This window comes from Brachyistius frenatus, unplaced genomic scaffold (genome assembly GCF_029030835.1).
Source record: "Brachyistius frenatus isolate BFR_SWC_R1_liver_20210118 unplaced genomic scaffold, ASM2903083v1 Contig_345, whole genome shotgun sequence".
NCBI classification, from domain to species: domain Eukaryota; kingdom Metazoa; phylum Chordata; class Actinopteri; family Embiotocidae; genus Brachyistius; species Brachyistius frenatus.
Window position 1 is genome coordinate 80,147 of NW_027210944.1, and position 22,076 is coordinate 102,222.

The 22,076-nt window shown below is 42.7% G+C and overlaps 1 protein-coding gene across 3 annotated transcripts in view; it reads right to left on the reverse strand.

The window, feature by feature from the left end:
* The window catches only part of LOC138636011 (glucosidase 2 subunit beta-like), a 121,977-nt gene that overhangs the window by 73,882 nt on the left and 26,019 nt on the right, over positions 1 to 22,076 (reverse strand). For all 3 annotated transcript variants that reach the window (XM_069723790.1, XM_069723789.1, XM_069723788.1), the window contains exon 9: positions 7,026 to 7,112. In XM_069723790.1, the coding sequence (XP_069579891.1) occupies positions 7,026 to 7,112 (87 nt within the window). The remainder of the gene's footprint in view (positions 1 to 7,025; positions 7,113 to 22,076) is intronic.

The following is a 22,076-nucleotide window of genomic DNA, read 5'->3' on the forward strand; positions in this document are numbered from 1 at the left end:
GGCAGCGTTCGAGAGCAGATTGAGGCGGCGCGTGGTGCTGCGAGTGTGCGTACGTGCGCCTGAGAGACGGCGCGTGTCCTCTGCGAGAGGTAAAACAACGACGGCGAGAACCGTTGGCTGGTGACGCGGCGACGAGGAGAGCGCCGCATATTTGGGGAGGGGGCCTCGGGCTGGGCAGCTGTGAGAAACTTCTTCTCTATTCCCTTCTCCCCCCCCCCCTTGGGTCCTTCCTCCACTTGTCGTCACCCCCCCCCTCTGTGACACTGTTCAAACAGAGGATAAAGACGCCCCGAGTGTTTTTGGTTTTTTTTCCCTTTTCCGATCCCCATACGTGGCTGCTGGCTCTTTCCTCTTCTGTATCTGGAGCTCGCAGCACGAGGAGTGACGCAGTGAGTCACGGCGGCTGTAACGAGTCAACCTTTTGATTAATTTGAATGGCACTTCCTAACAACAACAAAAAAATCCTCTTCCACTCGGAGATGATGTTCCTGTCTATAATTACATGTTATCGTGTTTTATTTCGACAAACGGTGTGAAATTATGTTTGATACCGAGAAGGATTATGAAGGTAACTCCAGAAGCACATTTTGCACCTTTTACTGTGTGACTCATGTCTTCTGGAAAACCAAGTTTAGACTTTAAATGGCATAATACAGTCAAAAGGCTACAGTGATGAATGCTGCATCCATCGGTTTGTGTGTGTGTGTGTGTGTGTGTGTGTGTGTGTGTGTGTGTGTGTGTGTGTGTGTGTGTGTGTGTGTGTGTGTGTGTGTGTGTGTGTGTGTGTGTGTGAGTGAGTGAGAGAGAGAGAGAGAAGCTGCAGTTTGTTCAAGCAACATACTTGACTTTGAAAACAGTAATTGGTCCATATGGCAGATTTATATTTGATTTAGTTTGATTCAAACACACAATTTTAAAAGAAATGAAGGAAGGACACACACACACACACACACAGATGCACAAATATCTTTTCTACATCTCTGGCACACGTTTCTGCATCCCGGGACCCCGGTTCAAGCAAGAGCCAATTAAAAAAAAAAAAAAAAAAAAAAAAGGTATTTAACGTGACTGCATTTCTCTGCGTGTGTTTGTGTGCGCACTGGATGGCTATCAGCGGTGAGAAACGTGGCAGCTTGCGCGCCGCCGTCTCACATTCAGGTCATGCCAGTTGGCTTTCCGCGACGCGTGACAGCGGTGAGATCCACACAGAGCAGGAACAAGAAAAGTAAAAGAGCAGAAGGGGAGAACATGGCAGCCAAGGACTACCACTTCAACATCAAACGAATGTTGTCACAACAGAGCAACCGAGCCACCCCTTTTAACTGTGACACCATTCAGCTGCTCGTCACACCGAGCAAGGCGAGGCGGAAGCCTACTGTAAGTCATGCAAGCGCAGTGTTTATTAAATAAGAGAGCAGGAGAGGAAGAAAAAAAAAGAAAAAAGGGAGCGAGAGCGGCGACACGGCGTCAAAGTGAGCGTACTGTAGTGTTGTCAAATCTTCGTAAGTAGCATGGAAAGGCGGCGTTTTCTCATCCTTCCATGAAATTGAAAGTTGGGGAGGGAAATGAAGTGTGTCTTCCAATGACAGCAAAGGAAATCATTGAAGCTTGAGAGATATGCTATTGAGAGGTTTGGTGTTTGAGTTTAAGCAGCAACGAAGGAAAACAACAACAGCAATTATTTTAGTGGTGTTATTTTATGGTTTGTGGCTTCACCGCGTGTTTCTGTAAAGAGTGAAGATGGTGGTCAGGGGGAATCATACCAGAGAGGCAAGTGAGGGTTTTTTTTTTTTTCTTCTTATATTATTAATGAAAAAAATAACAAATCCCTGTTGATAATGTAATAATTTATGTAAACATCAAAGGAGGAGAGTTAAGTTTCTGTGTGATCTTTAAAGCGGATAATCGTCTCATTTAGCGCTGTAAATGTTGCAGTCTGTGGGAAAACAGATTTGTATCCATATGTTGGCATTTTAACTAACAGACTCAGATGGATCAGCAGAAGTTCTGCAGCCGTACAAAAAAATTTAAAGGAAACAGCGAAGTGATCAGCAGCCGGGGCTCTCGGCTGAAGCGGCGCGTTGCCGGTGACAGAAGGAAAACGGGAGTGGAAAAAGGAGTAGGAGTGTCACGAAGACGAGACCAACCAAACAGAGAGGCTGTCTCCTAGCGGACGCCGGCGCAGGGGCCTGTCACTCGTCATCGCGTGCCACTCTCTCTGCTCGACACGCTGAAACTGAGGCAACGCAGCCCATGAAATATTCACCAAAGTTGTCTTAGCTTTAAAAAAAAAAAAAAAAAAGAGTGGTGTGAGAGAGGGGGCGGGGGAGCGGGAGGCCAAGGACAAAATGTGCTGCGATAGTTTGATGGAGAGTCCCCCAAAATGCTCTGGGTGTCAGCTTTGCTTAGGCTTCTCGACGAGGGGGTGCGACAGGGGGACCAGCGGGGGGTCCATTAAATGTTCACACAAATGTGCCCCTAACAGCGCATCAGTAGCCACAGCCAAAGCCCCAAGTCCCAGAGATGCTCTGCTAAATTCTGCTGTGCCATCTAAATGTCCAAAGCGTGCTGGTGCTGCCGTCTCGTTCTCGCATTTCTGGAGGACGAGCAGCGCCGTACGTTCAACGTTAACGTTCGACGGAAAGGAAGCAGAATGTCTCGCAGATGGTGCCGCTACTGTGGGGGAAAAAAAAAAAAAAAATCAAAGATTGTAAAATGTATTTCTTTCAACCGGGAAGCATTTTAACGCTTAAAATAGCGATGGAAAAAAAGGGGGAACTAAGGAAGAACAATCTTGGCGTATACTAACCGATTTTCTTTTAGATTTTAACGACTATTTAAATATTCAAACATCATGTCCCGTCCCTAGTTTAAACTTATCAACTGTGTATTTACTGCCATCAAACCAATGACGTCTATTTGCAAATACCACCAACTATGAACACGGTGTGCCAATCTCGCAGTCAACTATCATGTACGTGTTCGGTGACCTTCAAAACAAAGAGATCCAAAGAATGGATAAAGAAATCGAGGCAGAAGAAACTTGATACCCTTATCTCCCCAAATATTACTTGGCGTAACTAAGGCCGGCAGTGACCTGGCAACCCCTTGACAAGGCAAAGGACGGCAGGTTGAAGTCATATTAAAATCAGAAAAAAAAAAAAAAAGACTGAATAATTAGCTCCTAATTAGGCTGTAGGAGTGATTTGGTGATTCATTAGCCCTGTTTGTTTTCGAGACAGAAGGCGCTGTCACGGCCATTGTGTTTGTGACGACCTCCATTGCCGGTATGTGCGGTATTTTGGGGACGCGAGCGCTTGTGCGGGGTCTGAAATGAAAACATGCCATTAGCTGCCGCAGCAACTGTACAAGGCTTCAGCCTCACACAATTACACCCAGTCCCTTTGTATCTGTGTGAAAAAGGTCAAATCAAAAGGTCCTAATGCAGCATATCCCATAATACACTCTTTTCCTGATCAGGTGTTTTGACTTGGGCGTCTCAAGAAAACGAAAGAACGGTCCTCCGTATGTAATTGAGCCGTGCCTACAGCCGGAAGATAACGGCTGCGAGGGAGATGCTTGATTACCCATTGAAGAGCGAGAAACCGACGGGTATTGAAGCTGCGATGCTCACGGGTGGTTCCCAACCTCTTGACAATCCAAGTGTCATACTGATGTTTAAGAGCCGTACAGAAACTGGCAGCCTCCAACAAGCGAAGCAGATTGACAAAATGGCTTTCAAGCCTAACTGCACTTGCTTTGCGTTTAATGAGGAATAGTACACCGGCTAAAATACAAACACAAACACCACAAAAAAGGCGGCAAAAGCTTCACTTCTCTCGTAGCGCTGATAAAAACTCAAAAGAAGAAAAGAAGACAGTTGTTGAAGTAAGATCAGTAGCATGGAAAGCTAGCAGAGGGAGCTTATCGCTCCTCGTACTGCAACATTTCATAATGTACTTCGAGCACAATGAACAAAAAAACAGCGTGTGCTCATTTAGAAACACAAGAAAAAGCCTTTGTGTGGCACAAACGGTCGTATTTATAGGTACAATGAGAGTTTGAAGGATGTCTTCAACCCTTTCAGCACTTATTTGCTCCACTGCCATGGCCATGAATAAATATTACAATAGTCACTATAGGACCAAAAAAAAAAAAAAATTTACTAATAAATAAATTGCTTTCTTTACAGTCCTTTGTGTTCACTCAAAAGCTTGTCATCTTCCACATATTGAGGTTCACCGAAAATTAACCGCTGTGTAACTCAAGCATAACTCACGGGTCATATTTGGACACTTCTGTCAACTGAGACGTCCAATGCTTGCTTGCTTCAATTGTGGCTGAATAACAATTAAAAGTACAGACTGGCTTTCGCAAAAACAGAACTCTTATTTCCGAGTTAAGAATAGATAGAAGGTTGTTTAGCCCTGATCTTTATGTTTGGCTCGTTCCAGCTTTTCTTCTTCTTCTTCTTATTATGGATGTCAGTAGTTTAAAACAGCACATATTCTAAAACTTGTATATGTCTGTTACCTGTCCATCGTACAGAACAGGTCACAACTCTCTACAACACATCACCACCTCTGGAGGAAGATCCAGGAGGGTTGTGGGCGAGTGACAACCGGAGTTAAATCCCTTGTACGTGTAAACCAACCGTGCCAATAAAGTGTATTCTGATTCTGAAAAAAAAAGTATTATTTGTCAGTCCTGAAAATTCACTCTAGTGTTACAAACAAAAATTTGAAATGCTCTAATTACGTCCACAGCAGAATCTAGCTGCGCTAAATAAGATTTTCCATCTATGGTAAAAGCTAATCCAATGCGGCCATCACATCTCAGACCGGAGCTGACTGCCAAAAATAACTACAAATAATATCCTTCCATTTCGAGTCCATATGTATTTCAATGGCGTTTCCATGAAGAGACGGGGGACAGGCGCTTGCCTTATAATTCACATTCAATGATGGAGCAACACCACGATAAGCCGGGCGGATGGTGAAATCTAATCTGAACCCCAATGTTTTTTTGTCTATGGAAATGACTGGCTTCTTATCAGCGGAGTGGGTTTATTTGAGCAGATTCTCGCTGTGGCTTAGCGAAGGGACTCAATCACTGCTGGCCAGCGATAGGCCTTACTTTCGTCCTCCCTCTCTCTCATCTTTTTATCTGGAGGAGCGGAAATGAAAAGGATGGTATCTGGTACTCTCCGTGCCCTCAGTTCAGGAGATGGAGGGGCGCGGACATTTTCTTTTCGGCCTTCGCTGTCGGATGAAAACACGGTTTATAAACCTGTGCTCGGGGAGAAATATGCTGGCAGTTTAGAGACTCTAGATGAGCAGGCTAAAAAAACAACAACAGGAAGCTACTATCAGGTAATTTGTGTTGTGACAGCTACATTTATAACTCTGGAGTAATCAAGCTTTTGCACATTTGAGGTAAAGGAACACAGTTTTTCCTCATTGTGGGCTTATCGCCTCGGTTTTCTCTTGTCTCAACATTGTTCTTGGAGGTTATTGCACAGAGCCGGTGGAGATAGCGAGGCTCTGTTTTCATATGTGCATCTATACAGCCATTGTTAAAAAGTTGTTTTGAAATTGTCAGTTGAAATAGGCATGGATCAAAACCAGAGACGAGACGGGGGAAGGTTTGACAGGAATCGAATCTACAACAGGTGGATAAAGAAAGGCACTAATGCCAGATGTAAGGGCTTTGACATTTTTGTAGACAATCATTTTCAGGGGTATCACCGTGATCAATGGATTCACTCTAAGAGGGAAAGTAAATTTTCCTCGTCCTACAATTTAGGTGAACTTTGGTATGCAAATTCACACCGTTTACCAACTGCAAGCTGTCCTGCCGGTGCCCTTTGAAGGAAAAGAAAGAGATCAAACTGGAAGAGCTATTGTATCGGCTATGTCAATATCTGCAAAGATATACCAATATATGGGCAACAGAAGGTCACAGACAGTGGAAGCACTAGCTCCTGGCTCCCAAACCTGACCGCCGGGGCTCAGCACAACAACAAAAAGGTGAATCGAACATGGGGCAGGTTTAAACGGGAACGAAACAAGATTTTAAAGCCATGCTAGGAGCTCTGTTTGGGTGTATTTGGTACCACAGTTTATCCTAAATGAGAGCATCAGCATGTTAGCATGAGGATATAATGTTCCATGTTTACCATCATACTAACATTTGCTAATAAGCATTAAAAGATGAAGTACAGCTGCGTCAGTGTCATCACTTTGACAGGGATTTGATCAAAGACCAAAGAACTGGACCAATTCAACTTCTATTGAATGATGGCACTAAATGAAAACCGTAGACTGTATGTAAAAGTTGACGTAGTTTCTGGGTCTGACAAGCGAGGCCAATGCAGAAGTGCCATAAAGTGAAATACTACAAAGAGCTGTTTGGGGTTAGCTCCAAAAAAGCTCCGGCTACGAAGGCCTCCCATTCAACTTCCCTCATGAAATACAAAGGCAATACTTTTTTTTTTTTTTTTTCACAAGTCATTATGGTCTCATTTACTAAAGTCATTCCTTCTTATTAGTTTTCTGGCAGTCCATCTGAAAATAATCCCATCATTAATTAGATATTAGGCCTTATAAAGCTGTATGTTTGGGGGCATGTCTGTTTGTTTGACAGGTTTCTGCTATGGGTGACAAGCGTAGCGTCTTCAGGTTCCCAATTCACAAAGCAATGGGTCAAAAAAATGAATCCTGACTTGATCAGATGTAGAAGCGTTTTTGGGGTTTTTTTTTTTTTAGAAAGGTCTTTTATATATAATGTGAGATTTGGAGAAATTATTTGTGCAGCTGTCAGATTCTTTCTTTTTCCAACATCCACATGGCCCTCAAACGGTCACAATGTCACTGACACCATATCACAAGGACCAGTTGGTGGATTTTTCAGATTTCTAGTGTAACCCAAAGGATGAAAAGAGGGAATGAAGAATATATAATAGTTAGAGAGAAAAAGCAGGCAAAGAATAGCAGGTGGTGGAAATAAAGACTGATGGATCTCACCTTGACGCTGTCTCCTCTTGTGAGGATGTCCCAGAGTGCGTGTCGAAACTTGGTGAAATCCATTTGATGGCTTCCTCCCAACAAACCCTGGAGGCAAGAGGGCAGTCATTTAAAAAAACAAAAAAAACCTTATTTTTTAATCAAAGTAGGAAACTTAACAGCTGAAAAACAATCGGTTTCATTGTCAAATAGAATACAATGACTTTTAATGCAGTACATGGGGCAGCCAAGCATGGGTCCAAAAATAGTCCCGTCTTCATGTTTACAGGCACTCAACATACGCGGCAGCTCATACTATTGTAAATTTGAATACAGCCTGATACGTGAAGTGCACCGCCAATGTGCACATCCCCTTTGAAAGCTCGCATACATTCTGACACACATCTCGGGATGCACACAAGCTCGCAATCTTGCATCCATCGCAGAGTGCCTGCTGGCCCCACAGGTATGGGCTTATAAAAAAAATTTTAAAAAAAAAAAAAAAAAAGTGCATTACATAACTGATAATAAAATGCACATCATCCGTCTCCCATTCAGCTCACCTCCCAATAATCCCATGCTGCCGTATCTGCTTATATATTCAAGTCACTCTCTCATTAAATCAGTTTTTACAGCCAAAAGGAAGAAGTTTACTGCTTATAGAAGGCAAATACCATTCATCACCGAGAAAGCTGTAGTTATACAGATATACGCTGCATGTTTTAATTCACTGGAGGACAAACGCATCAGTCCTCCTATCTCAATAAACATTGGCTCCTGCAGGTGGGGGGGAGGGGAGAAAAAAAAATTGACAAGCGAATTAATCTGCTGCCTTTTGTGAGCTGAAATGGAAGTCAGTGAGGCAGCGCATACCGGTGGATGCCCATCAGTCACAGGACCTTGTGCAGGGCCTGAGAAAAGCTGAATGTGATGCTGCTGCACATTGGGAGGTAAAGGATGGCGACGGAGGGGTGGAGGTTGGTACAGCTTTCAGTGTTTATTCATCTGAAACAGTGTCCCCTGGAAGCCATTTTGGCAGCGATGCATCACAGCAGGCGCTGACCTTTCGATACCATGCGCAATTAAGCTAAGCTAATAAACACAACTGTGGATCTGGACATGTGGACCGGGAGGCAGGTGCTGTGAATCACCTTGGAGGTGAATAGCGTAAAGTTCTTTTGTGCTCAGGCAGTCTTTTCAAAAGGTAAATGGAAATGTGTTTGTTGCAGGAGTAAATGAGCTCAATGTGTGTTTTGTTTGAAAAAGGCTTAAAAGGTTAAAGGCTCCTTAAATTCAGATTTCTGTTTCTTCTTTTTTTTTTTTTAAATTATGAAGCAGGTCTAGATTTTATATAAACACTCGTTTTCATTAGTGTGAAATCGCTTCGTCCACAGAGAAATGCACGCAGCCCGTTTTCAGCAACTGCGTCGTGCTGACTTCTGTAAGCGTGTGATGTCACAAACTCGCGCTGAAGTCCTATGTCCGCCCTCAGCACAGCCCACTGGCCAACATTTTAAGATGAAGAAAACAGCTAGCGGTCAATCAGTCGCAGAGTTAGCTGGCTACAAGATTGGTGAAAACCCGTTAGCCTGCACATGTTATCAGTCAGCCAATCAGAGGAGCGCATCATTGCTATCAGTATGCCTTAAATACACAGACTCCAGAACAGCCTGTTCTTATTGATCTCCAGAGAGAAGCTGAGAAGAGATGTAAACCTTTACAGAGATGTTTTCCACTATTAAAAAAAAATATATATATATATTGATGGTGATATTGATGTCAAGACAGCAAAATAAAACACTGGAACGGTGTAAAATATGGGACCTTTAATTTATTGTAAAAGCAAGAATGTAAATTTGTTTTAGCTCCAGATTCTCGTTCAAGAAGGTTTACTTTGTGTTACATCAGTTTAAATTGAATGTCGTTGAGAGTTGGTTAGACAACACAAGACATTTGAAGATGTTACCCGAGGCTTTCAGAACAGGTGATGGGTATTTTTCCCTATCGCGAGTTCATAGACTTATAAATATTGTTGCAGCTCTGTACTGTAGTTTGTTAGATAATGTTTGGTTTTGCAGATGAGTCATGGTTGCGGTGAATTTCTCTCATCTGTTTAAAGACAGTTTCCAAATGAAAGGCCAAATCTTATCATAATTTGAACTGAAAATCATAGAGGAATTCATACCAAATAAATTAAAGCAAATAAACATGTTTTAATTATTTAAAATCAATGATATTTACAGTAGAAAGAATTTCGCCACCTGCCTCCAAGATTCAAGCCCTGAAGGACTTTCTTGTATGTTGCGTTATAAAATCAAAAAAGCAGTATGTTAAATATAATTAGCCAGTAAACTGCATCTGATCTGCAATTTCCAAGTCGTGATGTGAAAATTCACCAACAGTTCGGAGAAGTAAGCTCCACGCTTCGTAATGTCGAGCTGACACCAGGGCTGGAAAAACAGTATGCAGAAATATTGCTTTACAAGAGAGAAAAGATCAAATAACATGGTTACATACTGTGCGATGTTATTTGATAGATCCAGCTGTAGTCTCAAAAGCACAGTTCCACAAATACCACTTATATCTACCAGGCGGAAGAATATTGGGTTTTCAGTCAAGAGTTATGAAATGTATCACCTTGCAAATATGTGGAAACAGCACAAACAAAAAGATGAGACATCTATTACCGTGAACCCACACAACTGAAAATATTACCGCTCCCACGCTGTATTAGCATGCGAATACTGGATGTACACATGAACAAGCAGAAGGTCACATGTGTAATAAAGCTGCAGCTACTTCCGTTACTTTACCCCATCAACGCAACCCTGCAACTGAATTTGAGCTTTTATCCTTAGCTCAGTCAAGTACCCGGCAACAAATACAGAGGCACAGCATGCTGTTCAGACAGAAAAGTACTCGCTCATGATCCGCTTTCAGGCCCTTTGACAGACAAGGACAGAAACATCGACCGACATAATGGAAGTTAGAGGTCGATTTCCCAAGGTATCGGGAGCACTGGTAATCTCGGCTGATACCGAGGAGTGAGGGTACACGCGTCCCCCCGGGTCCGGCGGTCCAAAGCCCGAGGTGGATTTTGCCGAAACCTTCTCCGCCAAATTCAGCTATGATCGTAATGGAACAAGTGAAAGTGGAACCAGTCCAGTTGAATTTGGTGATCAGAGATTATTCAGAGGCAAACCTTGAGCGATTGGGTTGCACCGCTCTGTGAAGTGAAGCCTTATTTTACCCCAGAAACTCCCAAGACTGTGGAAAAGTTATTGCATCGCCTGTTTAGAAAAAAAGACCCACAGTTGTGTGCAAGATAAAATGGGCTACAAATATGAATCATTTTCCAATATACAATGGGGAAAACTACATGATTTTTTTTCCTCTTAATCCAAGACGAGGACCTCAAGGGAGAATGATAGCAGACAACTGAAGGAAAAGCTGGCAGGCTATTTGTTAGCAACTTATTACGTAACTAGTTCAGGCGAGCTTCCGACAAACTAAAAGCCTGTTTACAGTAATTGTGACTTAAGCATCCATTGATACAGCTGAAGCTGATAAGCCATATAATAATCTTGCACAGTACCGGGCTGATTAGGCCACCTGAGGCAAAGTAATTAGGTAAAGGATAATCAAACTTAATACCCAAAAGCTTTTTGGCGAACTTCACTCAGAGCTGTTGGGGCATAATATTGCATCATGTAGATGAGTTTGCAGCTTATTCCTGTCATTTCTTTGCTTATTCAAACTGCTGCCTGTATGTTCATGTTATGTACTGGATGGCACCTGAAGTCACAATATGATTCAATGTTCTAAGACTGATGTTGGTGCTGAAATGTTTAGTAGCTTTGTCAGTTAGTCAATCAACAGGACAAGAATTCAAAATGAAAGTTTGGTAAATGAATCGTTCAAGGAAAATAATCCGCTGTATGGTACACTTGTTAGACTACTAAAGAAACACCGTGTCAGTGACACGCATGTATGACCAGTCCGTTCGCATTTCGAGGGCGTCAAATACTGCTGCTTTGTCAAAGCCGTTTTAGATGTGTTTGAGAAATAATGAGCCCTTTGACGTTGGTGCTGTGACGACCCGGGTTCAGAGAAGGAGGTCATGTGGAGAAGTGGCGAGTCACAGAGTGGCTGAATAGAAAAAAAAACACTGGACTTTCTCTCAGGAAACTGGCGTTCAAGTCCATTAAAAAGCAAAAGTCTGAATGTAACATACCTTTAGTAACTTATGTGATGTACATGGCATTGTGTACGTAAATGTACTTATTTCAACCCAAACCAAGGACCTTTCCTAAACCTAACCATGTGTTTTTTGGTGCCTAATATTGGTGAAAAATATACTCATTATGATAATAAGCATATTGAAGTCATATTCAAACATGTTTGAATATTTCCTGGTTTTCTTACTCTTCTATGACTGTAAATTAAATGTGTGTTTTTCACTGTTGGTTGGATAGAACGATATACCTGCTGCTTGTGCTTTTTGAACATGCGATGGGCGTTTGTTTTTGCTATTTGCTGAAACTTTAGGACCAAACAATTACCCAATTATTATGTATATTAATAGTCTCCACTATACCATGAGAAAAATCCAACTTTAAGGCTACAGAAAAATATGTTCCATAAATCACAGTGCTTCCTGTGGGTGATGGCATTTATTCATCAGCCCACCTTCATACAGAATTATACCGGGAATATTTCCAGCGAAGCTCGGTTTCAGTCTTTAATGATGTCGAAAATCAGGTGTTGTTGTTGGAAGTCTTTAATCATGCTGACGAACGCTGCCTTTATTCTTAAGATAAAAAGCAAGAAGAAAGGCAGATGAATCGATAGAAAGCAACGCATTAGTCTATATTTTCCTCAGCGTCTGGGCCCGGGGAACATTTCATAAAGGCCATAGGGTCGGCTTATCACGGAGCTAAATGCCAATGTAATTATTAGTGTCTGGAGATAGTGGAAAGGGAAGCACATCCTGAGGCAGTACAACATATTTAATTAATAAATGTCACTCTGTAGAGGCAGCGAGGGCAGCGCGGGAGGAAAAGAGAAAGAAGCGGGGCGCGACGGAGGGAGTTGGAGTGACAACAATCCTGATCCAGACTTAAGTGCACGGGCACACAGCCACATCCGGCACACGTAGAGATGCACTATATAACAAAACACAGGAGACCGAGATTACACAAGCAAGAGGACGTGGCTCCAATCAGGTCTTTGGTTAAACCCTTTGTTCGAAAGCACGGGCGCAAGAAGGATACGGAGCTGTGATACGAGAAGCACTTACAAACCCTGCCTCGCAACAATAAATTATCAATACTAATCTGCAGGACCGATCTGCATACGACAGCTTAGTTTACAAATATAGTGTGACGTTGTTATAGCAAAGAGGAAATTAAAGGTGTGGAAGTTGGGTCGTCGGATGGGAACAGAGTTATTGGCACTAGAAGCCAAAAATCAGGTCTTACCAGAATAAAGAGTTCGCAACTGTATGGAACTTCCATGTGCCGTTATATTTAGGCAACTTATAGCACTTAGTTAAGGTTTGAGAAAGATTGTAGTCTTGGTTAAATACAGAAAAAAGTCCACAAGGAGATGCAACATGTTGACTGGATTAACATTTAATCAAAGCCATCATATCTTTCCCCTAAAACCAACCTGACTACAGGATTCAAACCCCGCTTTGACAGACACCAACCCACCAGTTAGCACGCATTCATAATATAAATGCAGCACCGCCTGCTGTGAGAGAAGATGTTGCCAGGAAACATAAATTCAAGCAGCAGTTACTTTTCCCACCACAATTTCATCATAAAAACCAATTGGTATTATTAGTATCTCTCGGAGATGGGGGTTGAAACGGTTATTATGAAAACTTAATTCTCGGGAGAAAAGGGAGGAAACATTTTTCCAATTATGGAATTCTGCTCTTCCCTTGCTGTTGGACGCATTGTGTGATTGACAGCTTCATTAATTAGCTAGTTGGACTTGGAAGAATGGCGGAAGAATAGCAATGAGCCGTGCGTGGAATATGACGGGAGCGGACTGCCATTTAGCTTCATTTTCTATCAGAAAAGAAAACTAAATGGAACATTTATATGCAGCGCACATTTTCAGCCAGGCATCAAAACCTATCGAGTTTGGTAAACAAGAGCTGATACAGGGCCGCGTTAATGTATTTGAACACAGTCTAAATCACTTGTGTTTAATTCTATGACAGTTAAGGGTGAATTTTCTACCATTTGTGTCTCTGGGTTCTGACTAAATTAACCCTTATCAATTTGAACAAAGATAATGAATTCCATGCTCTGCTAATGCGTACTCCTGTCCACCGACCACCACTGGCACTACTTACATTGGAGACTAGATACAATCAGAAAGCTCATTACGGCTCGGTCTCAGCTTCACCTCGGTGCCTGTAGGTATCCTACAATTAATCTGGTTGATAAACTGAAGTCTGTCTCATCGCCGCAGTGGGAACGTTACTCATAAACATGACTGTTTGTTTTAAAAAGGCCAAAGCGGCGGTACGGCGGACCGACTGGCACGGTTCAAATTACGGGGGAGTTGAGGACATGAGCTCGCCCTGAAAGGCTGACTTTGAAACAGCTCTCAAACATTGTGCATTTTTGTAGTAACAGGTTTAGATTTTCTCCACATTAAGGTTCCTAAAATAACTAATAACAGTGGGAAAAAAACATCAATTTTGTTTGTCATTTCGCTCATTACAAACCAATTTGCAAACATTTGTCTCCACTAAAAATGACAACGCTTTTCTCGATTCCCGCTGTGGGGATCCGTGCGTGGTGGCACTGCACTCAAATCGCCAAGTTCACGTTGCCCTTTGAGCATCTCGTCACCGAAACAGACAGACGGACGTCGTTCAATTCGATTGGCTGCTTGCTTTTCATAGGTTGTAAATATAACCCTTTGGCCTGAAGTTCATCGGATGAAAGTGGATACGACAGGAAAAATAAACCAGAGGAAAAGAGAAAAGAGACCATGTTTTTTTTTTTGTAGTAAGTCCACAATTGACTTCACTGTCCGTGTGACGCCGTGTAATCTGAACCCCGCTAACTGAGCTGTTGCGAGGCCAGCCTTTATGAAACGCATCTCGCCTTCAGATCAAACTTTTATCGATTTCCCCTGCCCCGATTTGTTCGTATCTTTACATAAATCTGTGCTTGCCTTTGGCTTGAATTATGCACTCGTATGTTTTTCACCCTTGTCCGTTTTCATTTGCACCTTGGGAAGCACTTTGTATATAGATTTACTTCCCTTCCCGCTGACAGTCGAGGCCAACTTTACTGAAATAAATGCAGAGACGGGAGAGGTGCGCAGTCATGCCGCTGCTGTTCGGTAACAGAAATCGGAGTCCCGTCTTACTTTGGTGAAGGTCAGCGGGGTCAGGTGTTCCGTTTCTTTGCTTTTCCTGCTGTCAGGGAGTCGGCACACAACAGACAGCTTGTCACACGGAAGCTCGCTCCCATGATGCCCCTGTGCTTCTTTTTTTGCTCCTTGCCCCCCCCCCCCCTCCACACGCATCCTCAATCACAAACCCCCCCCCCCTTTATCTTTGAGTGCTACTTGAGTCATGACTACACCTGGGACCCCCTCGCCTCGCTGTCATTGGATCAGCTGCCAACTCCAACCTTATATCCCCCCCCGTCTTTTGTTCCATGCCCACATATTAACTCTGAACTGTCTGGAGAACAGAAAAGGAGTTGAGGCAGCAACACAAAAAAAGAAAATAGATCAAGGTCCCTGGAAAGCTGAAGAAATATTAAAAAAAATTAATAATAATAATGATAATAAAAGAAGATGTCTCTAAATGTTTCTTATGCAACAATTTCTAGCCCTCTCACACATTTCTTCTGAAGGCGACACTCCTCGGCACACAGAAGTGGGTATTCTTGTTTGGAAACAATAGCAGGCGTGCTTCTGAGGCAACTGTTAAGCTATTGCAAAGCAGATGCTTTTTTTTCCTCTCGCCAATCAATTTAACACCTACACCTCCCCTCTCCTCCTTCATGCTGGCTTTGGCTCATCAGTTTTAAATGGCACAAGGCATTCTTGCATTGTTCTTTCGACTTACTCAGGGACAAGAAGCGTCTCCGCCGAAGCAACAGCCCCATCAAGACTTCGTCAGCGATCGGTTGGGTCAGCACAGACACGAAATATAAAGCACTGCGGGGAAACGCATTACAGAAATCGTTGCGGTGTGTGAAGACTGCTTCCTTACACTTCTGTGGAGGCAATTATATTTCTGAGAGTCTGTAAAAACAGGATGAAGATTTGAAAGAAAAAAAAATAATAATTCTCTTCCCCTTCTGAATCTTGTGCTCGACAGAATTGCAAAGGAAAAAAAAGCCATCTGTGTCTGACTCTTATCCCTGGCTTCTCCAGAGCCTGGATGAGCCTGAGCCAGCAAATGTCAGTCGGATAAAGACCAAGCCTGACAGACAGACACAGGAGTTTTGTCATTCCGTGTGTCATCCCTTTGCTAGCAAGCCCAATCTTTGCCGGCCTCAAAGGTCCTGAGATGATGGGGGAAAGAAACATTCTCAGGGTGAACGTCAGGTTGTGTAACTCCTCCAAGTGCCACAATAGCTGAAAACACTGAGGATGTGCACTATTCTGGTGCCCCCGCGGCCTTTTGAGAGCTTTCATTATTGTCTTATGTGCTGCGCGGCGGGGTCACCATGGAAACACAAAGCACATCAACAATCCTTCCCCCCCACCCGCGAAGGATATGAGGTTCTTCAACGAGACGCTCTTCCAGGAGCCAGTGGTCCATCTCGGGTCAGAGGATATTTGATGTGACGTGATATTTAGAGGAAAATACTGAGTTGGGCAGTTTATCTGAGAACAAACGCAGTTAAGGTTTTATTATCTACAGGATACGTGATGCTTTGGACAGAAAACATCAACAGAGAGCTGGTAAGTCTACCACAGGGGCTGCAGCACGATTCAACACAACCTGTTATTTACTGTAAGTGGAAATATATTGTGATTATGTAATCATTTCATGCTGTTGTCTGAGCCGAATATAATTAAAACCTTTACAAAAATGAGAAGAGAAAGTAGGCGAAAGAAAGGAATACAGTTTATCAGATTGAATTTCTGTTCAATCTGATTAGTTTTACATTGATTTTACATCAATTTGGAAATATTAATCAAAACTGAGGAAATTTTTTCAAAGGGAAATTCTGGTTTCTTAGTAGCTACTTTGTGTTTACCGTCAATGGTAGTTGGAGACAAGTGGTGGAAATGATTGTTGTGAACTGCACTTTTATCAGGATTACTGCTGGCACTAACAATAAACGGTACGTTGTCGTGAAACAGTTGTATTTCCTGAATCCATGAGTTACTATGATCCACATACATGATGAGAGCAAGACCTTGATTAAACATTCATACCTGGCACAATCTACCACTGGCGTTTTCTCTGCAACAGCCATTAAATTAATTTACATTGTGTACTTACAGCATCACTTCATAAAGTAATATCTTTTTTTTAATACTGATATTTTCAGTAGGGGTTTGCAATTCCTGCGGTGAATTGAAATTGCCTACCTGCAGACGCACCAGCAGCATTATTGTCTGTCATTTTATACGAGGCTTACTGTTTACTAGAAGTTACTCCTAATGCAAAAACCAATATTTTACTTTACACAAATACTTTAAGTGGCAAAACTAGTCAACGACTATAATTGGCGACGGGCTGCGCACCTCCAGCTACGCTTACGGAGCTCTCCTGTGTTTCAACACCTCGGCTTAAATACTGGATCCTGAAGGAGACTTTTTTTTTTCCAAACCAATTTCATAAAATCCATTTTAAGTAAAAAAGAAAATCACACTACAAACTACATGACGATTCTTCACGCAGTTTCCAGGGGGACGGTGTGTTGCAGGTTATTTTCCGTCACTACAATTTACAGTTACACATGCGGACTATGGGTGGACGCCACAATTTATAGATGTTCCCTAGACGCCTCACGTGCTAATAGTAGACGCTACTACTCAAGTTATGTTTTGGAAAATGAAAGTCTTGATACTGGATGGTATTTGAAGCAATTTGGTCCGGGCCATAAAAGTATGTAAGTTTGGTGCGTGGACTTCCTGCTGTGAGGAGGGAAACTACTCGAGCTTTGCTCAGCATGAAATCTGAAAAGGATTTTCAAGGACTCCTTCGTTAGAAAAATAAATGAAGTTGTTTTGTCAAACTGTAAACAGATAAACCAGTTGCTCTTCTGTTGTATATCCGCCAACATACAGCAGCAAGTGTCTTTACATCAACCTCAAACCACAATCAACCAACTTTATGTCCCCAAAACCAGCTATAGTTTAAAAAAAAATCCATACACGCAAAATAAGCCGATTATCTATTTCCTGTCATGAGCATAATTTAAGGATAATCCCTCAAAAAAAAAAAAAAAATTCTGAAATGTTAGGGGGGGATATTTAGCGACTGCTCTCGCTGCTAAAACATTCTTTATGTTCTGGTGATGCAGTAAAAAGGTTCGCTGAACGTTCACCTGGCGTCGATCGTCCCGGAGGAAACGGATCGTCCGTTCTCTCTGGACGCTGCGTGCCCCCGTTTCTCCAGAGCAGCAGCTACACAGTTGCAACATCAATAGTATTTGTCAAGTGGTTAAAGCTGATGAGAATACAAATGATTGCCTTGAGCTCGCTTTAAGGCTGGTTCGTCAGTACAGCTTGTAAGAGAGTTTTTCGGCGATTAAGCAAAAGTGGTGCAAAAAAAAATAATTGGGGGGGAAGGGGGTTTGTAATTTAGTTAAAAACGACAACAAAACAGCAATTTTTCTGTAAATAAGAAGAACCAGATGACGGATAGATACAAACAGACAGATGGTCAGATAGGACAGCTCTCGATAGGAGACACCGCTGTCAAGACTCATTGGAGCGTCACTGAATGATGCCTCTTCACTTCGCTCCTTTCCCTCTCTTGCCTTTGACCTTCCCGGCTCCATTACCTGCGCCACCCGCGCGACCTTGAGCGCATCCAATCTCGGCAGTTACATAACAAAACGCGAGCGCGGAGAAGATTAAAGGTGCGGCGGCAGCGGGCAGGGCGAGAGATTGAGAAGCGTGTCAGGTGTGCAGCCTGAAACAAATGGAAGAAAGGGGAGGAGAAAATAAATTTTTTAAAAAATCAAATAAAAAAAAAAAGTATTTCTGCGGTCGCCACCTCCAATCATTCCTCCGAAGCCCCTCGCTGTCTTCCCGTCTCCGAAGAACATGACACGTTACAGCGGGTACGGTTTTCTCAACTTCAGCTCCACAAACCACGTATCGCTCCACCTCTGGTTTCAGCCCGTCATTACGCATTATATAACTTGAAAGCACTCCAGCTGGGAAGCGAAAACGTGACGCGAGTGTGATGGGAGGTGATGAATGGTACTGGGGGGAGAGAGGCGGGTGCAGACCAGCTCCCCCCCACCCCTCCTCTCTTCTTCTCCCCGCCCCCCCAAGCAGTCCAGCTGCAGCCTCGTACGCCCAGCAGGCTTTAAACACAAGACTATAATCTTGAAGGAATACAGAAGCAGAAATGACTTCGCTGTCCGCGTTTACTACTACGAGCACCAGACCTCCTTCCGACGTCGAACCTACCCAGACCATACGGGCTGAGCTGGCGGTTTTACCTTCACTACTACATAATCCACAAGCAAACACGATGGGAAACGGTAAGCTCGTGCACACGCTGTAAAGCAACATCGTGGCCTACATCCATACAGTCAGTTAAATAAGAGCGAATTCCTAAGTAGAGCTTAGGTCTGCAGACATTAAACTTCTGGGTTACGCTCAGTGACGCAAGAGCGCACGCTGCTCCCCAAAAACAAAATTCACAAAGTTAAATACAGATGGCAAAAACAACAAAAAGGCTCTTTTAGTCACATCCAGATCCAGAAAAATCTCCTCAGAACACACACATTTAATCCTAGAATCACTGCAAGCTTATGAAACCACCATACAAAGGCAGGAAAAAGGACATTCTTGGAGGCAGATGAGAATTTTCTGAACAGGAAGGATCGCTCCCCTTCTTTCTTTTTATTTATTTAGTTTTTTTTTTTTTTTTTTTGGAGAGAGTGAGGCAGGAAAACAGCACCAGAGGCCCAGCCCATGACAAAACAAAGAGATTAAATGACCTGTGAATGTGACTTTCCGTTTTTCCCCATCAGCTCGCGCTCAACTCAGAGGCCTGCTGCCCCCTTCTGGAAGCAGGCGAGACATCACCAAGCGAGCTGTACCGTGATGTCTGCCTGCCAGTTCCATGTTTGTCTTCATGTTTTCTTCGTATTTGAATTGACTAGATATGCAACAATTACAGTCACCATGATGTCCGGACCCTCAGATGTAATCACCTGCTGGCGTGGAGCATCACATGACAAGCCAAGAGCAGTTATACCCGTATATACGGCGCGCTTTCAAAGCCCCCCGCTGTGATTCAATATGGATCACGGTCTCTCTCACTTTCTCAGATATGTTGCACGTTCAGGAGAGTTATTTACTCGTGCCTTTGAGATCAAATATGGGAGAAATGTGCCATCCTGACGCACAATACAAAAACAGGACTATAAACATTTCGGGCCCCTTCTGAAGTGAGACTTCAGAGTTGGCAGGAGCCAAATGTCAACCAGCTCAAACAGATGGTGCGAAGAGCCGGGCGGGGAGGCTGACCTTGGTCGGTTAGCGACGCGGGGCGGGAGGGCAGCGCGAGGCGCGCCGTGTTTGTTTTGCGCGTATCAGCGGATGTTGGGAACATCGAGAGTCGCTGCTGCGATGGGAAGGTGAAGTCACGTCAGGCCTGTGTGCTTTGCAGGTGCTTTCGAGCTCAGTGGGACGCTGTTAACCCGCCTCACGACAGAAAGATGACACAACTGGGTCGGCGTCAGAGGTTTTACAAGGTAACTGTTTCATAAGTAGGATAGAATATAAAGCACTGCTGGTTATGGCTGTTTGTTATTATTCTCTTTTTCTTTTATTCAATGGATCCATCAAATGTGAAGTGTTTGGAGTCGCCTTGTTTCGTTTGAATGAGAAAGAGATTTTTATTTATATATATATATATATATATATATATATATATATATATATATATAAAATTACTCACACCTGACCTTATTGAGCTGCAGCTCATTTCTTTTTATTATCAGCAATTCATCTTTTTGGGGGGATTATTAATAAGTGGTTTATTGATTAAATGTCAGAAAATGGTGAAAAATGCCATCACAGTTTCCACGCTGATGTCTTTAACGATGGTTTCATCGACCTCAAGAGTCTAAGTATTCAATTTACAAAGATGTATCACAAAGAAAAGCTAATGAGCAAATTCTCAAATTAAAGAAGCTAAAACCACTTTGTTCTTGTATTTTGTTTGATAATACTTGAAATGCTTAAGCTATGAAAAAAATGCATCGATTGACAATCCAATTCTAAATGTACTTTTCAGCTCCAGTTTCAGTATTTGACTCAATTATGTTGAGTTAAAAAAGTTCACTCTTAATCAGTGGTGACCAAATAGAAATATTAACAAGTACAATCATGCCAAATGGGCCACCTATTTATCTACTAAAAAAGATCATGTAAAACATGCAAAAGCCTCAGAAAGGCTACCAAAAGGGAGATTATTGTGAGCAGCTCAATAGTAAGGTTAAAATAAGCAGTTGATTTATAGGGTTAGTTGTCATACTTTATATTTTACAGCACTATATGCAGGCATATAACCAGTCCGAGTGAAAAGACACTACAAAGCTCAACCCAGTTTCCTTTTCTAGCTCAGAAAAAGTTGAGTATTTAGTCTACTGATGCTATACCGTACAGGAAAGAAGCTACAGATGTCAAAGACTTCACTGTAATGAGATCTTTAAGGTTCTGGGTTGTTTTTTTTCCCCTCCGGTTTGTCCACGCACCACTACCTCCAAACTCCACCACAGCAGCTACACTGTCCTCTTTACTGCCTTGTTACCAACTAATGTCGGCTCCTCCACATAGGAACCCCGAGGGTATATGCCGACGTTATTAAGCAATAGTTCCATACCGACTAGTGAGCGGGTATGGGGGGGGGAATCCCAACCTTTCATGCACTCTTTCTCATCTACACACTTCAAAAGAAGTAAAAATGCCTCAACTTTTCTCTCCTTATCACCACCAAAGCTACACGAGCAGCAAAGGTTGACTTTTTTTTATTTAATCGGGGGATTTCTTTGGTACTCGTGTTCAAAAGAAAAAGAAAAACACGCTATATTCTCCGTCTCTCTGTTTCTGGTAGACTGAATACGGGGCTTTAAAAGGAGTAGCTGGATAAGTGAAATTCACCTCCGCACAAATGTCTATTGCGCGAGAGAAGGCAATTTCCTGTTGCTCTGCTCACAGGCACATTGCTGCAGTCCGAGCCTGGTCACACATGGCTGCTCTCGAGAATGTATTGTCCTACAGTTAGAGCCCGAAGAAAGGGCAGTTCTCTCTTTTCAAGGAGTTGCTAAGAGCTGATTTAGTGCAAATGTTTCGGCTTGAGTATTGAAATGATGTCTCTTCAGATCCATACTGCGTCTGACGCACTGAAAATGGAGACCACTCCACATCCATTTTTTGTTTTTTTTTGGACAGTGAGATGTTCTTCTTCCATACCTATGATTACCTTCTAAATGTGAGCGAGCCTCCATTAACAGTGGTTTCGACAGGAATGGAAGGCTATAACATAATGGTAGTATACCGAGGGAGGGCCACTTCAGGATATCTATTTTCCCTCCTGAGCACAGTGCCTCCTTTGATCATCAAATTGTTCTCCTGAAAATCCTCCATGTTCTTGAATTATCTGGGCCGCTGAAGTGGAAACTGAATTTTCTGTGGAGGCCAAAGCTTCTTAAGAGAAAGGCAAAAGAAGCGGGGAAACTAATAAAAAGATGTGAAAACGACACAAATTGAATAAGCGTGCTAAAAAGAAAGAAAAAAAAACCCCTATATGGCCATATTCCTGAGCGTGACAGAAGAAAACTTATGAAGGTCTTCAAACAATATGAGAAGAAACTCTCTTCC